The 23,371-nt window shown below is 40.3% G+C and overlaps 1 protein-coding gene across 36 annotated transcripts in view; it reads right to left on the reverse strand.

The window, feature by feature from the left end:
* Positions 1-23,371, reverse strand: part of DLG2 (discs large MAGUK scaffold protein 2) — a 2,400,703-nt gene that overhangs the window by 81,692 nt on the left and 2,295,640 nt on the right. For all 36 annotated transcript variants that reach the window (XM_058306073.2, XM_058306075.2, XM_058306074.2 and 33 more), the window contains one exon: positions 5,012-5,188. In XM_058306073.2, coding sequence (XP_058162056.1) covers positions 5,012-5,188 — 177 coding nt within the window. The remainder of the gene's footprint in view (positions 1-5,011; positions 5,189-23,371) is intronic.

A 23,371-nucleotide genomic window follows, 5' to 3' on the forward strand; every position in this document is an offset into this window, starting at 1 on the left:
GTACAGAATAGCGAATCCTCTTGTGAAAAATGAGTATGGTTAATAGCGCATATATAAAAAGTTTTCTGTGAAACATGACAAATGTATGCTAATGTTACAGGATGGTTATAACAAGGTGATATTTGGGCAAAAATACAACCAATGCAAACTATGGACAGTAGCATATAGTAATATATTAATAATCTTCCATTGGTGTTAAAAAAGGAAATGCACTAAGTGAACAAAACTAGACAAAGTACTACATATTGTCTGACTCTATCTCTACAAGATGTAAATACAAATAACTTATAGACATGGAAACAGATTAGCAGTTATGTATGGCAGGGGAAGGATAGAGAGATTTAGAGGTGACTATTATGGGGTAGGGTTTTTTGGTTTGTTTTTGGTTTAATGAAATGCTCTAAAATTGATTGAAGTAATGAATGCACAGATTTGTGTTTATATCAAATGCCATTGATTGTACACTTTAGATAGATTACATGGTTTCAATAAAATTATTTTTAAAAAAACACTAAGGCTCAGAGAAGTGTCTTACCCAAACAGTGTTTCCTATAAAAGTTTTTACCATTTCACAACTTTTTCCACAACTTGGTAAGAATCTATCTATAGGTTCAGCACCACCTTCTCTAATTGTTTCACTGGTAAGACTCCTGTGGTAGAAAGAGACGATATTCATAAAGAAATGCTGGGCCACCCTATGGATAGACCGAATCTCTGAGAATGACCGTCATACTTCTCTAGCACTCAGAGTCAAGCAATTAATTAGAGTATTTAAGCAGAAATAATCCTCCCCGCCCCAGCCTGGTCACTGACCAGAATACTGAAAACATAAACTGGATGGCAAAATTTGAGCAATGAATTCTGGCATCTTTTACCTCCAGAGAGTACCAAATAGTCATGCTTTAATGAGCCCAACCGTCTCCCTCTGCCACCTCGTCCATGTCCCATCTGGTATTTTCAGGTTCTGGCCAAACACACACTGGGGTCAGACTAGGAGCACTGGCTGGTGGGAATACCATTTGCTTGGCCCTTGGAATTCTTTTTGCCTCCTCCACAGGATCCTATTGGAGGGAGACTCGAAACACCACCTCTGGTAGTGGCTTACTGCTTCTTGAAGGCTAGGCGAATACTGCTAGCAGCAAGCTGCCACCTGAGAGCACAGGGGACCAGTCGCTGTGGGCCAGGGTCTTGGAATAAATCCCCGCTAGGCCATGCATACGCCATGGAATCTCAGAGAACAGGCTCTGTGGCAAGAGCCCAGCCTCTGAATCACACAAGCCTGGGGTTGGATTCTGCCTCTACCATTTACTAGCTCTGTGCCTTAAAGCAATATAGCAGTTTGATATGGTTATGAATTTCAAAAATAGATATTGGATTATGTTTGTAATCTGGTCTGTACCTGGGCATGATTGAGTTATGATTAGGACTTTGATTGGGCCATGTCATTAGGACATTGAGTCCCCACCTCTTGGTGGGTGGGGACTCACAGATAAAAGGCATGGCCAAAGACAGAGTTGAGGGGTTTTCATGTTGGAGTTTTGATGCTGGAGTTTGATGCTAAAGCCTTAAGCTGGAGCCCTGGGATAAGCTCATAGAGGAAACAGAAGCCAGCCCCAGGAAGGGAGGATCTGAGACAGGAGAACACAGAGAACAGAGATGGCTCTTTAGACATCACAGAAGCCATGGGGAAAGAGACAGAGCCATTTGCCTGATAAGTCTACAGCTGATTTGTAGAGTGAGGCAAAGCCTAGAGAGGCTCATCGTCTATAGGCTCTCTATTTTCATGGAGAAAATAGAGGACCTGAGCCCAGAGAGTAGCAGGACCTGGGAAAACAGGAACCCTGGAAACCTGAACCCTTGCAGATGTCAGCAGTCATCTTGCTCTAAGACGTGAAAATAGACTTTGGTGAGGGAAGTATCTTATGCTTTACAGCCTGGTATCGGTAAGCTTCTACCCCAAATAAATACCCTTTATAGAAACCAACCAATTTCTGGTATTTTGCATCAGAACCCCTTTGGCTGACTAACACAAGCAGGTAAATTAATCTCTTAGGATCTCAGGTTTTGTATTAGAAAACAGAATATTAACACAGACCCCCCAAAATTATGGAGCATATTAAATGAGATAATACAGGAAAACTGCTTAGCACAGCACCTGACACATAATGAGAATTCAGTGCATGATAAGCTGCTGCTAAAATGATCATGACAATGCTGTACATGGTGTCACTTGCCATTACTTGTCCTAGTTGCTTGACCTGTAAGAGGGAGGCAATGATTTCCATACCACTCACTTCATAGTTTCATTGGGATAATTGCATGAAATCATTGATAGATAGATAAATATTTTTACAAAGGTGTAAAGTCATGCACCATTGTTATCCAGTATGAGATTTTTCTAGACCAGTTCTATCAGAGGAGCCATAATTAGGAAAGGGGACACAGAAGAATTAGAGAGTTTTAAAAACCTGTAATCTAACAGTAAATCAGAGTTGTACTTGCTACCATTAATTCTAAGCTATAGCTTTATGGTCTTGAATGAAGTGTGGAAATGTGAATGTCTCATTTAGAAGTAAAATATTAAAGACTGGGCCCAGCAAAATCTCATAACAGATTTTAAATGCCATTTAATCAGTAAATGATAAGGACTCCTTATAGGGTAGGATTATATAAGTGATTTTTATCATCATCTTTATACTTTTCTAAATTTTCCCACTTTTCTGCAATGAAAATATGTTATATGTAGGCTTTGTTTTGGAAAAAATTAAAATCCTAAGGAGAAAATCTGACAGAAATTGATTTACATCTATACATTTTATTATATATCTATATATATATATATATATGTATTTTTTTCCCTGAGTTACGGTGCCCTTCATGAAATAGGATGGAAATAAATATCTACATTAGAGTTACTAGACCAAACTTCTTTTCCAGGCCATCTATAGTATGGTTGTTAGGATGGATTTCATCCAAAATCAGAAACATCCAGTTCAACAATGATCAGGAGCAAGAGAAAATTATCTCACGAGGAATAGCGTTTCCCTTAGGGGGAAAATGATGTGCAGTTGAACAAAGGAATGTCAATTGACAAGATTGGTTCGAATCACAGAATCACAGGATTGGAAAGGTCCTGAAAATCACACAGTTCGACTCTCCCATCCTAAGCTTGGATCCATTTCATATTTCCTGCCAAGGGATTGTCTACAACAGGAATCACCTGAAGGAACTTATAAAGAAATACAGATTTCCAGGACCTCCCCCAGATGTACTGAATCAGAATCTCAGGAGCGTGTGGGTAGGGGGCATTATCCAGATCTGTGTAATGGTCTCTTGGGTTGAAAACCATCATTCTCACTCACTGCCTTCCCAGGCAGTCCATGCCATCTCTGACTACCGAAAGGATTTCTTTACAACGAACTGAAATGTGCTTCCCATAGCTTTCCTTCTTCCACTTCGTTTGTTTGCTATGGGACCGTATGCAACAAGAGGGCGCCTTCTTCTAGAAAACCGCTCCTCAGGCGGCTCTGACTATTGAAACTGAAGCAAACCAAAAGGCGTGTTGCTTTCTCTTTTTTTTTTGAAGAAAATGGAATTGGAGAAACAGTGAATAGAAACTAACTAGTGCTGATTCTTGTTTCAGAAAACACTACACACCGTGGTGAGAAGTCCGATTTCCCCTCAAAAAGCAATGCCGGGAGCCCGGAAGTTTACAGAGGCCCAGAGAATTAGAAGTGTGAACAATCTGCTGGTAGAGGACCGCTTGGCACAGAGAAGGGAGAGGTGCCCTGGAGTCACAGCTGCTGCGCAGTGCTGCCCCACTCTAGCGGTGACGGTGGCCGCACAGTGGTAGCCTGTTGTGCCCCCCTTTCTCCCCCAGGCTGTTTGGCCATAGGCTGAGAGATATGGGGGGCAGTCTTTGCACAGAGTCGTTCTTGGGTGTAATTCACACCTTGCCTCTGTGGTTTGTACTGGCTCAGTCACTGTAGCGCTTGGGTGTAGCAGCACTTGAATCCCCACTCCCCAGGGTGCTTTTTACAAAGGTGTTCTGAGTATTGGGATGTGAGGATGAGGGCCCTTTGAGAAACCTGCAGCCCGAGAAAAGCGGTGACTTCTCTGAAAAACATCATTCCCGACTCTGATTTCACACCCTATCTATTTTCTAGGATACAGAAAACTGTTTCTATTTCTTTGGTAACATCGTGGTGTCAAAAAGCCATTGATGGGAAGGAAAGTTTCCCTCTGGTGGTGATGATTAGATGCCAGTGGGACAGACCAGGGTGATAGTTCTGAAGCATTCTCCTGCCTTTCAAAAAGATGAGTGGAGGAAATGCTCGGAGGAGAAAGAGTATGACATTTTTGACTTAGGGGACATGCACATAAAAGCAAATATCCCAGTGAAAGCTGGGAGTTGGGAGGGTAGGGGTAGAAAGAAGAGTAAACGAAATCATGAAAAACAAATGGATACCCAGTCTTTAGCATTTCCAGATGTTTGACAGCTCATATGCTAAGCATCTGGATTTGGGAGGGAGTTTTTCAAGCTTTTCCATCAATATTTACAGGTGTTATATAGCCAGGATCTTAGTCTAGTCTAGTAACTCATCTACTTTAGTTGGCTTTCACCTGGACCTTTCTATAAAATTCTCTGCCAAATGCCGAACCTGTGGAATAAGATCTTTGAACTTGCAAGTCAACATCCGAGTTGATAAGCCTAACCCTTAAGCATGTGTATTGACATGTGAGTGCTAATAAAGGTTTTGGGAAGGCAGTGTGAACAGATCCTCTTTTTTTCTTTAAGCCTTGTCACAGCCACCAATTTTGGTGTAAAACCCTAGTATGAAGAGAACGAGAATTTTTTACTTATATTACCTGTCACCACTGACAAGTTGTGGATTGACTATCCCACTTAAATAGCTCTCTTGGGAACATTTTCTCCCGTCCTCCGCTTACCTCATCTCCACTCCCTGTACAGCTGAAAGCAAGTATTCTGAAATACAGACGGCATTCTCACCTCCGTTTGCTGGGGATGACACCCATCTCCTCACTGTCTCCATCCAGCATGACCCTCCTGGCTTGCCACCATTCATCGTCCGAGGCGTTGATAACGTGGAGAATATCTCCGTACTTGAAACTGAGTCCTTGGCTTGGCAGCCCACTGTCCTTGCTCTTGTCGTAGTCGAACATCGCTCTGGAGGAAATGACAAAAGAGAACATTGTCAGGGGTCTCGGGCAGCACAGAGTAGATTCATGACGTCACATATTCCCTTGTGCGTACTGAGAGCCCATCTTCCACTTGACACCAACTTCCTGGGGTGACTCCTGGGTCCGAACCCACATTTCTACTACTTTGGTCACCATCAAAGCTGGCTCTTGCTTCTCCTTGATGGTTGCAGTCACAGCCTTGAGACCCCTAGAACTGGGCTACTGCTTCTTTTCTTGGCCACCACCACGTTACAAGGCGGGAGTGGGTGATAATAAAGGCAGTTTATTACCTAACTGAGATTTTTTTCCCCCCTCTGACTGCAATCAGATCAAAAAATCACTAAAAAAGTGGGAAAAGATGAAGACAAACATGGGCATTATTCTGAATGAAGCGTTTTGTGCTTTGAACAAGTCCTCTCAGATGTACTGACTTGTAGAACTTTTTCCTTTCTAAGAGGAAAACATGGTGACAACTTAAATGTCCATGCATGGAGGACAGTGATCCTTCCACTCAGTGGAATTTGGACTGTCACTGAAATGTGCTAACTGCAGAGGTTAAATGATAATGTGAACACAGGCTTACAATGTAATAAATGAAAAAAAATTATGTCTCTGTCTCTGGGTATGTCTAGATAGATCAAAATGATAAGAACAACAGTACAGATCTTTTGTTTGCTTCCAGGGAGAGCTGAGCCTACCTTCTTACTGCATGGACTCTCTACTGTAATTCTTGCTTTCTGCATCATATTTCTCCCACTAAAGAGCATTTGCTGATTCTTTGCTAGGCTCAAAGTACTGTAATATATAAAACTGAAGGGGAGGGCATTGGAAACAGAATGTAAGTGATGAACAGTAAGTAGCTGTTACCTTAAGGAGATGACAATTTGGCTCAAACCTCATATTGCCCACCACTCCTCTATCTACCACTCTCAAAAGCCACCACAGCACACACACAGCATATGATTTCTCTGGAGAAGCAGATGTTGCCACCTCCTTGTTTATTCCCTTTGATTCCATTGCAAGAATTTTCTTGGAGTGCATGCACAAAAACTAGCTAGATCTGGGAAACAGATTTTTTCTCAAATCACTGAAGACCCAGCGTGGTTCTTTTTTCTTTTTTTTCCCATGAAAGAAATGTCACATCTGCTGTCATGGCAACCAGAAAGAGCCGAAGGCTACATCCAGAGTGCTCAAATACTATGGGAAAAGTAAATTGTTGGCAACACAATATCTTCTTCCTTGAACTCTGTCCCCAACTGATGGAATCTTGGGGATAGTTTCACGGTCTGACTACAGGAATGGATCATTTCCACCTCCACCATCTTCATCTTTTCTACAAAAGGTTGGAGGAAGCTCTGGCCAAGAAGAGGGCATGGGGAAGGCAGTGCACAGGACCACTCCTGAGGCTGCCAGTACTCAGGCCATTTGATGCCACATCTATTAACTAACATTCCGGATTCTCAGGTGCCTCGATTTCCTCATATATGTCATAGTGATGATGACCACGGAAGTTTTGTAGGGATGAAAGGTTGTACCAGATACCTGGCACATAGTGATATTCTCTAAGTATGAACTCTTGCCATTGCTCTCTCTCCTTTTCCTCTTGAGTGCATACCCATGAAATTCTTTTCTATAGATTGTGCTCTGTGCGAAAAAGAGTTAACACGGCAGGTCTGAGACTTGCAAGGCTGACCTACTTGCCAGGCTGGACCCTGACTGACATCTGGGAGCGTGGATTTCAGGAGGCTTCCCACCATTCCCTAACGGGTTTCCCAAACAATGTGATCTGTCCTGAACACGCGCTTGCTTTCTGAGAGTCAGGAAGTTTGGTCTGTGCTGGGCAGAGAGTGCCTGTGTGACCAGCCCCCAGGGAAATCCCTGGCAATGAACCTCTGGCTTGGCTCCGGGATTTTCTGGATATAAAGTTCTGGAGTTGTGGATAGACAGGCCATCGGGAAATTGGCAGGAGGTAGTCAAGAAGGCAGGCTTTAGGGTCACGTTTTCAACTGTGACCTTGAGCAAATTCCTTAACCTCTTTGGGCCTCAAATTCCCTTAATTGTAAACCTGGGATAATAACAACTGCAGTGACCTCTAAGAGTAGTGGTGAGGATTAAATTAAGTACTATATTTAAAGTATTGCAGTGCTAACTTGGCACTAATAGTGCTTAATAAATGTCAGCTATTATTATATAATGGTTATACAGAAAAAAAAAAAAAGGCCTGGGTTTTTACTCATGGGGTCTGGGTCTCAACTCAGCCACTTAGTTGCTGTTTTCTAGACTATGTGTAAAGACACCTAAAGCACCTTTCTATCCTCAAGACCCAATCAAAAGTAGCCACTCAACATACATCTAAGGAATAAATCGAAATGAGAATAAATTTGGATGGCCTTGGAAAACCCTTCTTCTCTTAAGCTTCAGTGTTTCCACTTGTAATGAGGGATGGGGCACTAGAGAATGATCCCTGAGATCCCCGCCAGGTCAGACATTCATTACACTGTGCTCCATTCTATTCTCAAGAATCCTTAAGGGGAGGTTTGCCAAGAGCTCAGCTAGGACCTCTTTCCGGGAGCTCTATTTATCTTGGACAATCTGCCCCTCTAGGAGTACACTGACTCAGACTTGTCAGGTCCCTTAAAACCAAGCAATTGACACATTTCAGCAGCTTCTGGCTCCTTTGGATATTAATGGATCCTCACATCTGGGAAAGATTCTATAGTGCCCCCACCACCTAATTTAAAAAGTGATAAGCTCTTTTTAATTTGCTTTATGTGCTAATTCATCACAGCAACTCTTATAAAATGCCATTAAGACTCCCACTTTCCACCCAGGGTGCTTTTAACAAGTCCCTTAGACAAGTGGAATCAGGTGTGACTAATGCCACCACTCTCCTATTCCTTCTGGCCTTCCTATATTTCAACTTGTGGTGGCCACTTGCCAACTGGGCAAGTCTGGTAAGGGAAGAGAGAAACAGTCACTCATCTCCACACCATGCAACATGATTCTGAGATACCTTTTTAGAGACCCAGCATTGTGCAAAACGCTTTATGTGCAATGTCTCATTCAGTCTACTGGGGAGGCAAGATAGCATACAGATTATATGCCAGGCTCTGGAGAGAATAGAGTCCTGGGTTTAACCTCCAACTCTGGCCTTCCTTGCCGCCAACTTTGGGCGTGCTGCTTAACCTCATTGAGCCCATTCCCTCATTTGTGAAATGCATATGATGATGATGGCATTAACTCAAACGACTGTTGTGGAGATAAAATGGGATGCTGCATGTAAAGTATCCAGCATGGAAGAAATTCTACTTTAATCTGATCTCTTATAACAATCTTGCCATGTAACCATTTTTGGTTTCATGAAAGAAATGAGATGCAAAGGGCTAAAATGAAAAAAGCTATTAAGTGACAGAACCAGGGCTCAGACATAGGTGTATCTGACTCAAAAGCCCATGCTCCTGACTTAAGAAATCAGCTCGGAATTTCTGATAAGGAGCGGAGTACTTAGGTTTAACCCTCCAGGAGTTCATGATCTGATGAGCACATTTAAGACACTGCAGGAAAGACACACAAGTAATTTATTGAGCACACACATTTTCTCATTCAGATCTTAAAACCGCCCTGCAATGCACATAGTAGCTTAGTGTCACAGATGAGGAAATGCAGTGTTGGATAATTTAAGCAATGCACCCATTGTCACACTAAATATCAAGTGGTAGGGAGAGACTCAACTCAAAGCTGGTCTGCCTCCAAGGCCTGGCCACTTCTGCCATACCAAGCTCTGTGCTCTTTTTACAAGCTAGGGGCCCACAAGCCAGTTCCTCTAACAAAACAAACCCATTCCCTCTACTTGTGCATGGATTGCAGTAATATTTAATGATCATGGACCATAGAAATCTTGGTATTTTTTGTGTTGGTCAGAGGATTGACTGGGTTTTGGCTGTACCACTTTATGTGGTAAAACAAGACAGTGACAAGGGTACAGAAAGCTTCAAGGACAGTGACACTAGGCATAGGAAAAACTGCTTGATGTGGCTTGTGGTTATGAAGAATGTGGTAGGCTTAATACTGCACCCCCAAAGATGCTCATACCTTGACCCCCAGAAACTGTAAATATGTTACTTGATATGGCAAAAGAAACTTGCAGATGTGATTAAGAGTAAGGATCTTGTCAGGTCTCAATAAATTTAGTAAGATTCAAATTTTACAAGCACTTTCTCTTATCATAATGGAATGAAACTTGAAATCAATAACAGGCACCAAAAAGGCAAATTCACCAATATAAGGACATTAAACAACATACTCTTGAATAATCATTGCGTCAGACAAGAAATTGCAAGAGAAATCATTAAATATCTCAAGGTGAATGAAAATGAGAAAACAACATATCAAAACTGGGTATATACCTAGAAGAACTGAAAAAAAGGACATGAACACTCATGTTCATAGCAGCATTATTCACTATTGCCAAAAGTTGGAATCAGCCCAAATGCCCATCAACAGATGAATGGATAAACAAAATGTGGTATACACATACAATGGAATACTGCTCAGCTGTAAGAAGGAATACAGTACTAACACATGGGATAACATGAATGAATCTTGAGGACCTTATGTTAAGTGAAGCAAGCCAGGCAATGGAGGACAAATACTACATGACCTCTCTGATATGAATTAAGCAAATCAAGCTGTCTCAGAGACCTAGAGACTGGAAGATAGGCTTATAGGAAATATGTGGGGATAGGAAGATCGTGAGTCAACACCCACAGAGGCAAAATCTATGATAAATTGGAGGTAAGGAGTTGTGCAGTCAAGGGATAAGATGGGGCATAGTGACTATTGGGTTGGGCTTTGCAGGCTTGAGGGGAGCTAGGTTTGGGAGGATGGGTCAAATGGTCCAAGGATTAGGGGGAGGGTTGGGGGGGAGCAGGGGAATATGGCAGATTGTCGGGTATGTGGTTGAAACTATAATGTTGAGAAAACTCTTTAGAAAATACAATAAGGAAGGGTTACTGGCTTAAGGTGTTTGACAGGGGGCACCCGGCACAGGGATCACCTGGGGCAGGCTTCTAGGGAGTGTGTGAGTGAGTGCTCATCTTGTCATAGTGTGTTATATCAGTGGGTGGAGACCCATACCATGAGCAGGAAGGTGTTATGCCCCTATCTTGGGGAGGCCTGATGTTCTCAAACAGAGGGCAAGGTGTCTCTCTAGAGCATGGGTGGCTCCCAGTAGGGGAGAACAGACTAGTGTGTCAAGCCCTCAGCATTGTTGCAAGTATCTATGAATCTTGTCTTTTAAGCTGTGAAGCTTGGGTGTCAATGTGGTCCCTGAGAGGAAGGGGAGAGAGGAATAGAATAGATGGAAGAGGGGGTAACTGGGGGGCAATGGAAGTGTTCTGCATGATCCTGCAATGATGGATGGATACAGGCCATATTAGATTTCACCAGAAATTTATAAAAGTGTATAGTCTAATAAGTAAACCATAATGTAAACCATAATGGAACTATGGTTAGTAGCTATGTTTCATTATCTGTACATCAGCTGCAGCAAATGTAACATCCCCATGTAAAAAGGACATTGCTGGAAAATGGGGAAAAAGGTTTGATGTTGATATGGGAGATCCCTATATTCTATATGTGACTTTATTACTGTGACCTAAAACTTTTCTGAAGGCATAATTTAAAAAAAGGATGTAGACACTGAAGAAAAAATGGAAAAGATTGTCTTCCCACTGTACATACAGGGTAACACCTATTATAGTAATGAAAGCTAAAACGTCAAAAAATTTTTTAATGATATTTTTCATTTTTTTAATACTCCAATTTATTTTTTAATTTATTTTAGGTTTTATAAATTATTTTGTATTCTATTTCTAATCTTTAAACCTATCATTACTATTTCATTTTCCTATTAACTGAATTTGGCAAAATATTAGACTTCATTTTTGAGAAGTTTTGGATCACAGAGGGGTTCAACTAAGGCAGAAGAGGATTACTGATGTGGGGTGTCATTGATGGGGGATACATGGGTGGGAGGCAGTTCTCCAGGGTATGTATATAGGGTATATAGATATATTCAGACATAACAGGTAGAATATCACACAACAACTGAGGGAGTGCTGAGTTCCCATTCCAGAGAACTCTGTCACACTCTCCAATGGAACAGCAACAATCCCATAAGTGCAAGGGCAAAGACCAGTGAAGAAGGATGGTCCAATGATGGGTCCTTGATACTGATGACTCTGCTTATTAGCCTGTGTGTTTGAAATTTCAACTAGGCCTAGAACTGCAGGGTGCCTTAGAGTTATCTCCTGAGCGCCTCCATGTTGCTCAAATGTGGCCACTCTCTAAGCCAAACTCAGCATGTAAATGCATTACCTTCCCTCCAGCCAGGAGATGACTCCCAGGGATGGGCTTCCCGATGCTGAAGGATTACTACCAAGCACCAGTTGGTAATGCAACTAGAAAAAGACCTTGAAATAAAGGACAATTAAAAAAAAAAAAAGAAAGAAAATGAATAAGGCCTTGAATAAAAGGGCAAAATGGAAAGATAATTGAGTTTATATGCTAAGAGACTTCAAAATGAGTTGGGAGGTCATCAGAGGGGTCACGCTTACGCACATCTCAGCAGGATCTCAGAGACAGCCAAAGTAGATACAATCCCAGGTAGTGGTGTTCCTAAGGGCTCAGAGACACCCAGGTCTTACGGTCATGGCAGATGGCTTCGGTCTGGTGCTTTGCCAGTGTGCCCTACTTAGGAATTTGTGCTCCTGAGTATGATGGAGTTGGAGTCAGATGTGACTTCTCTATACATGCCTCTTCTGTCACTTTTACTGAACCTGTGGTTGGCACTGGGGTTGGTGTATGCTCAGGAGACTTGAATTTCTGAACTGTCCATGTGTCAGCTGGGCCCTGAGCCTCAGCAGGGTTGCAATGCCTGTTCTCTGGTTTGTCAGACTTACCCAGGTCAGCTAACAGGGAGGTGAGGATGGTCAACCACCATACCAGGGAACCAAGAGAGTCTACAACTGCAAGCAGGAGAATCCCATCCATGAGCCATGTGGGATCTAAGCTCCCTCTCAATTTAGAAGTTGAATAGACATTGCCATTCCAGGGTCCTCAGGATGGAGGAATAAAATATGGATTAGAGTGGACTTACTGGTATTCTACTATAGAATTATTGTGACTCTAGCAATGGAAGAAACTTTATCATTGATATAGACACAGTGGCCATGGGAGTTGCTGAGGGCAGGGAGATGAAGAAGAGGTGTGATGTGGGGGCATTTTGGGGACTTGGATTTGTCCTGAATGATATTGTAGGGACAGATGGAGGACATTATATATCCTGCCATAATCCACTGAATGGACTATGGGAGAAGGTAAACTACAGTGTAAACTATAATCCATGCCGTGTAGCAGTGTTCCAAAACGTATTCATCAAATGCAATGAATGTGCCACACTGATGAAAAAGATTATTGATGTGGGAGGAGTGTGTATGTGGGGGATTGGGAGCATATGGGAACCTCTTATATTTTTAAGTGTAACATTTTGAGTGATCTATGTATCTTTAAAAAAAAGATTTAAAAATTAGGTTAACAGAAAAAAACAAAAACAAAAACAGAAGGAGCTATAGTATTTCCAGTAATGGCCAATGTTTGTAGAAAATATAGATAGGAAAGCATATCTATATCTGTAGAAATCCTTTAATAAAGACTTAAAATAAGATATTAATTTTAAAAAACCTATGGGATACAGCAAAGGCAGTGCTGGGAGGAAAATTTATAGCCTTCAATGTATACATTAAAAAAGAAGAAAGAGCTAAAAATGAAGACCTAACTGCACATATAGAAGAACTAGAAAAAAAACAACAAAATAATCCCAAAGCAAGCAGAAGGGAAGAACTAACAAAGATTAGAGCAGAAGTAAATGAAATTGAGAATTAAAAAATAGAAAGAATCAAGAAAACTAAAAGTTAGTTCTTGGAGAAGATCAACAAAATCAACAAACCCTTAGCTAAATTACAAAGGAAAAAAGAGAGAAGATGCAAATAAAATCAGAAATGAGAGGGTGACATCACCACTGACCTCTACAGAAATAAACAAATATTGTTCGCCAAGAAACTAGACAACATAGACTGTGGGAAAATATTTAAATTTTATTTGAACTTTGTGTGACCCATTCCTTACTGGAAATGTTACACCTGTTCTATTTTGTGGATGTCGCAGCTGTTCCCTATTATTGTAGATGATGTTGCAGTTCAGACAGCAAACAGCTGCTTGGTAGTTTCCAATAAATATGATGTGGAAACTAGGGTCGAGGCTCTCAGTTCCAGAAGCTTTGAGTCCCCTGGTCCCATTTTTATCTCCTCTCTTATGTCTCTCTTTCTTTCCTTTTATTTTGTAAAGTTCTGCATTGCCTTCCCTTCAAGCCAACCTACTGCTGAGCTGATCTCAGCAATGGACTAATGGACAAATTCCTAGAAACATGCAAGCAATCTCCACTGACCCTGCAAGAAATAGAAGACCTCAACAAACCAATCACAAGTAATGAAATTGAAAGTTATTAAAAACCTTCCCAAAATGAAAAGTCCAGGACCAGATAGTGTCACAGGTGAATTCTACCAATCATTCAAAGAAGATCTAGTACCAATCTTGTTCAAACTTTTCCAAAAAATTAAACATGAGGGGAAACTACCAAACTCATTCTATGAAGCCAACATTACCCTAATACCAAAGCCAGACAAAAATATTACGAAAAAAGAAAATTACAGACCAATTTCTCTAATGAACATAGATGCAAAATCTTCAACAAAATACTTGCAAACCAAATCCAAAAGCACATTCAAAGAATTATACACTATGATCAAGTAGGTTTTATCCCAGGTATGCAAGGGTGGTTCAACACAAGAAAATCAGTTAGCATAAACATCACAACAGTAAATTGAGGGAAAAAATCACTTGATCATCTTGATTGATACAGAAAAGGTACTTGACAAAATACAGCTGATAAAAACACTGCAAAAGGTAGGAATATAAGGAAACTTTCTTAACATGGTAAAATGTGTATATGAAAACCCCACAGGTAATGGTCAAGGACTGAAAGCTTTCCCACTGATATCAGGAACAAAACAAGGATGCCCGCTGTCACCATCTTTATTCAACATTGTGCTAGAAGCTTCTAGCTAGAGCAATTAGGCAAGTAAAAGAAATAAAAGACACCCAAATAGGAAGGGAAGAGGTAGAACTTTCACCATTCACTGATTATATGATCATATACCTAGAAAATCCTGAAAAATCCACAACAAATTTACTAGAACTAATAGATGAGCTCAGTAAAGTGGTGGGATATAAGAATGGGCCTAAATCAGTAGCGTTTCTGTACGCTACTAATGAGCAATCTGAGGAGGAAGTCAGAAAAAAATTCCAGTTACTATGGTGACCAAGGAATCAAATATTTCGGAATAAACTTAACCAAGGACATAAAGGAGCTGTACACAGAAAGTGAAAAAATGTTGCTAAAAGAAACCAAAAAGACATAAATAAATGGAAGGATATTCTGTGTTTATGGCTTGAAAGATAAAATATCGTTAAGATGTCAATTCTACTTAAATTAATTTATAAAGTCAATGCAATCCCAATAACAAGCCCAACAATCATTTTTGTATAAATGGAAAAGCCCCAATTATCAAATTTATTTGGAAAGGTAAGAGGCCCTGAATAGCTAAAAATATCTTTAATAAGAAAAATAAAGTTGGGGGACTCTCACTTTCTAACTTTAAAGCATATTACTTAGATACAGTGGTAGAAACAGCATGGTACTGGCACACACACACACAGAATAGACATATTGACCAATGGAATCGAATTGAGAACTTAGAATTAGACCCTCATGTCTATGGTCAAGTGATTTTGTTTTTTTAGGTACTGGGGATTAAATTTGGGGCTCAATATGTGGGAACCTGGTGCTCAACTACTGAGCCACATTGGCTTTCCTGAGTTGTTTTTTGTTTGTTTGTTTGTTTTGCTTATTGTTTGATTTTGTTTTTTCAGGAGGCACCAGGAACTAACCTGGGACCTCCCATGTGGGAGGCAGGAGCTCAACTGATTGAGCCACATCCTCTTCTAGGTCAAGTGATTTTTGACAAGGCTGTCAAACATACACAACTGGGTCAGAGCAGTCTATGCAAAAAATGGTGCTGGGAGAAGTGGATATCCATAGCTAAAAGAAAGAAAGAGGACCCTTATCTCATACCTTATACAAAAATTAACTCAAAATGGAGCAAGGAGCTAAATATAAAGCTAGAACATTAAAAAAAATAAAATAAAATAAAAAGTTAGAACATAGAACTCCTAGAAGAAAATGTAGGGAAACATCTTCAAAATCTTGTGGGAGATGGTGGTTTCTTAAGCCTTACACCCAAAGCACAAGCAACAAAGGAAAAAATAGATAAAAGGGACCTCCTCAAAATACACTTTTGTATTTCAAATGAGTATGTTAAGAAGGTGAAAAGGCAGCCTACTCATTATGAGAAAATATTTCAGGAACCACATAATCTGATAAGGGTCTGATCTCCATGTTATATAAAGAGGAAAACAACTTAATGATAAAAAGATAAGCAACCCAATTAAGAAAATGGGCAAAAGATTTCAACAGAAATTTTTTCCAGAGAAGAAATGCAAATAGCCAAAAAGTACATGAAAGATGCTCAACATCACTAACTATTAGAGAAATGTAGATCAAAACTACAATGATCATTTCATACCTTAAAGAATGGCGATTATTGAAAAAAAACACAGAAAACTACAAGTGCTGGAGACAATGTGGATGTGGAGAAAGAATACTCCTTCCCTGTTGGTGGAACTATAAAACGGTGCAGGTTCTGTGGAAGACAGTTGGTGGTTCCTCAGGAAGCTAAATATAGAACTATTATATAGGTCTGGCAATCCCAGTATTAGGAATATATTCAGAAGAACTGAAAGCAAGGACCCAAGCAGATATTTGCACACTGATATTCACAGTGGCATTATTCACAATTACTAAAAGATGGAAACAACACAAGTGTCGGTCAACTGATGAACGGATAAAAAAATGTGGTACATACATACAATGGAATATTATTCAGCTCTAAGAAGAAATGAAATCGGGATGCATATGACAACATGGCTGAACCTTGAGGACAGTATGTTGAGTGAAATAAGCCAGACACAAAAGGACAAATACTGTATGGTCTCACTAATATGAGCTAAATACAATGAGTAAACTCATGGAGTTAAATTCAGGAGTCTAGGTTACTAGGAGATAGAAGGTGGGTTGAGAATAGGAATTGATACGAGTGCATGTAGAATGTTTAATAAGGGGGATTGCAAATGTGGGAAAATTGTTAGAGTTGATGGTAACACATTATAGTTAGTATGATCAACACTGCTGACTTATAAATATGAGTGTGGCTGAAAGGGTTAGTCTAGGGAGGTTAATGTCAATTGAAAGAAAGCTAGAGATAGTCTAGGGTCTGTAGAGCATAGTGTTTTTGGTGATAGATGATGATTATGGTTAATAGCACAGATACGAGAATGTTCTTCTATTACAAGGTGTTAAGAACATGGAGCTACCTGGGAAAACTACAGCTAAAATAATGTACAGAGTACAGTTAACACTAATATAGTAACTTTTTTACAGCTGTGGTAAAGAAGGCACTGTATCAACACTAAGGGTGAATAATGGAAAGTATAAGGGGCATGGGATTTTTCCTTTTGGATTAATGAAAATGTTCTGAAATGGACTGAGATGATGACAGTACAATTATGCGATGAAACTGAGAGCCACTGAGGGTACACTTTGGAGAACCGAACAAGGCAGTGAACCGTGCAGTGAATGATGGTCTATGGTTAACAGTACAAATATGTGACCATTCCTGCATGAACTCTAACAAATATACACTATAACACATGGTGTTAATAACGGGATGGTTTGTGAGAAGAACACGTCACATACAAGCTTTGGACTATAGATAGTAGTAATACTAAGGTGATGTTCTTTTGTCATTTGTAATAAAAGTGTCACAACAATGTAAAGGTGTTGTCGGCGGGGCAATGTATGGGCATCCGGTATGAATGATTGTTTTGTTAATTCACAACTTCTCAAAAAAGTTATATAAAAAAAGAAATTAGATTAGGGGTTGCCAGGGGTAGGAGGTGGGGAAGGAATAGGGAGTGACTGTTATTGTGTGTGGGTTTCTTTTAGAGTAATGAAAATGTTCTGGAAATAGACTGTGGTGATGGTTGTGCAACATTGTAAACGTACTAAAAAACACAGAATTATATAATTTAAAAGGGTGAATTTTATGGTATAAGAATTACATCTCACTAAAAATGATTGATTAGAAACTTTAAAAAAACCCACAATACAGATTTCTAAATTTTATTGTATACTATAGAATGGCAAGATCCTTTAAATTCCAATCCCACAAGTATATCTTTGTTTTTTCTAAAAATAGCTTAATTATTTTTATTTCAAAATTAGTCCATATTCATTGGAAAAAACTAGAAGACAAAAATTAGCACACAAAAGAAAAAAGAACCATTCCACCCCCCTCAAACAAAGAGTAAGGATCTTGAGATGGGGAAATTTTCACAAATTATCTGGGCTCATTCTTATCACGTATGTCCTTAAAAGTGGAAGAGGAAGGCAGAAGAGGGGTCAGAGAGATACACCATGAGAAGGACTTGACATCTGTTGCAACTTGAACGTGGAGGGAGGCAATTTGCTCCAGTAGCAATGGAAAACAAATACGGAGGATGAGAAGCAGTGTGATTTACTAGAGGGTGGGCAGAGAGAAAAGGCACCAGTTTAGGAACCTGTGAAAGATATCTTTGTATTTTAAAAATCCTATGCAACAACAATAGCCTACTGATTGCTAGTTAATGGCAGGGCCCTGCGCAAAGAAAAAAAAATGCCTTCTCTTTATGCACATTCATCTTATTGAATCCCTGCAAATATCTGGAGATACTGGTGTCATTATTCCTACTTTACAAGGAATCTAAGGCTTTAATTTCTTACTCTTACACTACATCTAATTCCCTGTAAGGTAAATATTATTGTCCTTCTTTTCAGACGAGGAAGCTGAGGCAGAGAAGAAGCAGCCTCTTCCTTCTCTGAAGCTGTACCTCTCTTGGGAAGCCTACAGCTTCCTGTCTTGAATGGGAATGTGTTTCACCGCCTCTCCTGGACCAGGAGCTCCTGAAGTTTGGGAGTCCCTAGGCCTCAGCAGAGAGTCTTTGCAGATGCATTATGAACGAATAAATGAACCAGTGAATTATTTTCTTCTGGGCTGTGAACCTGTTTAGGCTAGAGAAGCCTTTGTTTCCATGACAACCTTAAGACCCCAGAAGCAGAGGGCTTGGTTTCAATTTCCTTCATCTCCTGAAGCTGAGGCCTCAGCTTGATTAGAGAAGACCTGGCTCTCACCTTTACCTACAACAGGAGAAGGAACAACAGTCCCACTGCGCTTAGTTTGGATGGATTTGTTCGTTTTTGTATTGTTAAGGTAAGTGGCTGTGAGAAGGGCCAAAAAAGAATGGATTTTGGAGCGGAGGGACCCACAGTCAAGTCAGTCCACCTCTTTTTAGATGAGTGTCCTTGACTAAATCAGCGCAGCATTGCCAGTCTTAGTTTACCTACAAAATGGGGTTAATCATCCCCACATATCAGAATATTTGCAGATTTACTGAGATGACACAGGAAAAGTGTTTGATACAGAAACTGGCAACCAATAGTTCCTTACTTCAGTCACCCATTTCCTCCTCTGGAGATGAGCAAAGGGCAATTTCTAGAAGTACTAGAAAAGGAATGTAATGTGGTATCCTTTAAAAGTGACATAAGAACATATATGTAGTAAACTTTCTCAAAACATCTTCCCACCAGGGTGATGTGGGAAAGCATGCCGAAGTGGGAACAGAGAGATCTGAATATTAGTTGTTTTTATTTTAAAAATCAGAATTTCCCCCTTGTTTTCTCTTTTTGAAAGCATTCATTCACCTCCTCATGCTTTTAATAAATTAGTGTTTTAGATACAAAGAAGGGGGCCTGGAAGTGGCAAGAACCCTGAATGGAGTCGGGAGAGCAGGGGTCTAGTCCTGGCTTCAACATACCCTCTCCATATGATATTAAGTTACTTTTCCTCATTGGACTTCAGCTTTTACATAATTAACAAAATAAAGGTCCTTTAGGGTAGTCTGTGGGTGTAATATTTCATTTGAAGGGAAGCTAAAGAATAACCTGGGACTGTATAACAGTGATTTCGGTGGTGAATGAAGATTGTGGTCAATAGTATAAATACAAGAATGTTCATCTTTTACAAAGTGTTAAGAATATGGTGATACACAGGAAAATTACAACTAATATAACTTATGGATAATAGTTAATATTATAATATTTTTGCAGTAATGGCAAAGAAGATATCAATTCTAAGGGACAACAATAGTGGGGTATAAGGGGGTATGGGATTTTTTCTTTTGGAGTAATGAAAATGTTCTAAAACTGACTCAGGTGATGACAGAACAACTCTGCGATGAATATATAAGTGATCAAGGGTACACTTTGAATGGATTACACAAGGCATGGGACTGTATAACAAAACGAACTCCACTGTATAAGACAATGGAAAATGGATTGTAGGTAACATAACAAAAATGAGACTGTTTTCTCATAGACTATAACAAGTACGTAATATTAATACAGGGTATTAAAAACCAGGTGGGTTGGGGGAAAATATAGCAAATGTAATTATTGACCATATTAACTATTAATATTTTGAAGAAACCCTTTCATAGTTTATAACAATTGCTTCACAACAATGCGAGGTGTTGGTGGTGGGAGATATATAGGACCCCTGTATGATGATCTGCATGTTTGCTTTGTAAGTTCACAACTTTTATTATACACATATTGTTTATGTATGTTTATGTAGGAATGATAAACTTCAATAAAAATTAAAAAAAAAACAAACGAAACCCCATAACCCAAGAATAGTAAAAAGAAAATTCCATCAAGAAAAACTATTTAAAAAAAAAGGTAGAATTTTAAATTTTGTTTATTCCCCATAAAAATAGACATGTCAATCTGAAAAGGAAAGTGGTGCTGAGGCTCGGTCTGCTGGATGGAATCAGTTCCTGTATTAATTTAAACTAAATGAAGAAAGGAAAACCACCACGGCCCTGCCATGCAACATGTGGCATTTCTGCTAAAACCTGGGTCACCAGCAATAGCAACCTAGGCAGCTATGACTAAAACCATACACGTACAGCCCACTAAGCCCAATGACGCATCCTTAACGCCACTTAAAAAGAGCCTGTAGCCTTTCCACTGGATCGCAAAAAAGGCTTTGTCCTCTCCCATCCCCCTGGCACAAGGGGAAAACTGAAGGAAGGGAGACGTGGCAGTCTTTCCTGATGATAGTGTAGTGGAGAAATTCGGATAGGCGCGGTTTCGAAGGCCAGGACACGAGAGAATACTGAGAAGGAAGTTGGTTTATTTCGATCGGCCGGGCTCGGCGGACTCTTGTCTTAATAAAAACCGAGCCCCGAACAGCTTTTTCTAGACTCTTTTATACAGAGGATATAGGATTAGGAAGACTAACAGTGATGGTAAACAGACCTTTGGTTAGGTTCTTCAGATCTTAGTATCAGATAGGTTATTTCCTCCAGGTGAGTTACATATTCTCCACATCCAAGCCAGTTTGGATTAGCATAGCTCCACATAGTCTGGAGGCAGCCCTGAATACACATTCAGTCTCACATCTCTTTTGAACATTCAAAGACTGTAGGGCCTTTATTACTTATTTGGCCATCTTGGAGACTAGGTACTCTTGGAAATAATTTTGATTTTAATGCACAGGCTATATCATATTCCCCTTTATTACTTATTTGGCCATCTTGGAGACTAGGTACTCTTGGAAATAATTTTGATTTTAATGCACAGGCTATATCAATAGTTCAAATGATTTACTTTTTAAAAATTGGCAAAAACATTAGACCACAAACATGTTGCTAGGATTCCTTCTAGGGCCTTGTGAGGGGCCCATGAAATGAGGGGCCCTGAAACTTAAGCTTCATCGGCTTCATGTGAATCTGTCTCTTCAGTTCATCCACGAGTTTAGCCTCCACAAAAGCTGCTATCTAGGAACAGACGATTGCGCTCTCTTTAGCCATCCACCTCACTGCTCATGAGAATTCTGGTGCTCTGTGAAGGAACCAAGAAACTTGGAAGAAGTAAGGACGAAAAGTAAGTCACCTGACTATTCTCCACTCCTCCTAATAAAGAGCTAATTGTTTTTAAAGCTAAAGAAAAAAAAGATCCTTTAAGATGTATTTCATATCGGAGAGGTCATGTAGTATTTGTCCTTCAAAGCCTGGAGCTAGAGTCCAGAAGATAGGCTTACAGGAAACAGGTGGGGAGAAGAAGGTTGTGAGTCAATGCCCACATGGGCGAAATCTATGATAAGGTGGAGGTAAGAAGATGTGCAGTGAAGGGATGTGATGGGGGCATAGGGATTCTGTCGGGCTGTGCAGGCTTGATGGGGGCTAGGGTTGAGAGGATGGGTTGGATGGTCCGTGGAATTAGGGGCAAGGGAGGGGGGAGCAGAACATTATGGGGCATAATGTTGAGAAAACTAGACAACGTAATAAGGAAGGGTTACTGATTTAGGGGGTTGGATGGGGGCATCTGGCACAGGGTGCCCCTGGGGCAGCCTTCTAGGGAGTGTGTGAGTGCTCATCTTATCATAGTGTGTTACATCAGTGGGTGGAGACCCATACAACAAGCAGGAAGGACTTGTACCCCCATCCTGGGGAGGCCTGTCATTCTCAGAAAGGAAGTTGTCTCGTGAGAGCATGGGTGACTCTGAATGGGGGAGGACAGACTAGTGTGTCAAGCCCTCAGCATTGTTGCAAGTATCTGTGAATCTTGCCCTTCAAGGAGTGAAGCTTAGTTGTCACTGTGGGCCCTGAGGGGAGGGGAAGAGAGGAATAAAATAGATGGAAGAGGAGGTAATTAGGGGAAAATTGAAGTGCTCTGTGTGATTGTGCAATGATGGATACAGGCCTTGTTAAATTTCACCAAAAATTTATACTAGTTTAGGGTCTAAAATGTAAACCATAATGCAAACTACTGACCAAGGCTAGTAGCTATATTTCAATATTTGTACATCAATTATAGGAAATGTAACATCTGCATGTAAAAGATCACTGTTGGGGAACGGGAAAAGGGGGAGGATGTTGGGTATATGGGAGTCCCCTATATTCTCTATGTGACTTTACTGTGACCAAAAATGTCTTTGAAGAGATAAAAAAACACATACACAAAAAAACCCAGATGTAAGACACTGAGAAAGAAATGGAAGAGATTGCTTGCCAGTGTACATATAGGACAACACCTATTACAGTGATGAAAGGCAAAATGTCAAAAAAACGTTTTTTAATCATAATTTTCATTTTTTTAACACCCCAATATTTTTTACTTTAGTTTTTCTAAATTATTATGTATTTTATTTCTAATCTTTAAACCTATCGTTACTATTTCATTTTCATATTAAGTGAATTTGGCAATATATAAGGCTTCATGTTTGAAGAAGTTTTGGATCACAGAGGAATTCAACTATGGCAGGGGAGGATCATTGGTATAGGGTGTCACTGATGGGGATGCATAGGTAGGATTTCTCCAGCGCATGCATATAGGGTACATAGATATGTTCATATATTCGTTGGGTATTGACACAGTGGGTAGAGAGTCACACGGCAACTGAAGGAGTGCTGAGTTCCCATCCTGGGGAGCTCCCAATGGAACACCAACAATCCCCCAAGTGCAAGGGCAATGACCAGTGAATAAAGATGGTCCAATGATGGGCCCTTGATACTGATGACTATGCTTATGAGCCTGTTGCACCTAAAATTTCAACTTGGCCTAGTGTTGCAGGGTGCCTAAGAGTTACCTTCGAGATCCTCCATATTGCTCAAGTGTGGGCACTCTTTAAGGCAAACTCAGCATAAAATGCATTACCTTCTCCCCAGTGTGGGGCATGACTCCTGGGGATGAGCCTCCCTGGTGCTGAGGGATTACTACCAATCACCAGCTGGTGATGCAACTAGAAAAAGACCTTGTATAAAAGGGGGAAAT

The sequence above is a fragment of the Dasypus novemcinctus genome, chromosome 10 (genome assembly GCF_030445035.2).
Source record: "Dasypus novemcinctus isolate mDasNov1 chromosome 10, mDasNov1.1.hap2, whole genome shotgun sequence".
In the NCBI taxonomy this organism is placed as follows: domain Eukaryota; kingdom Metazoa; phylum Chordata; class Mammalia; order Cingulata; family Dasypodidae; genus Dasypus; species Dasypus novemcinctus.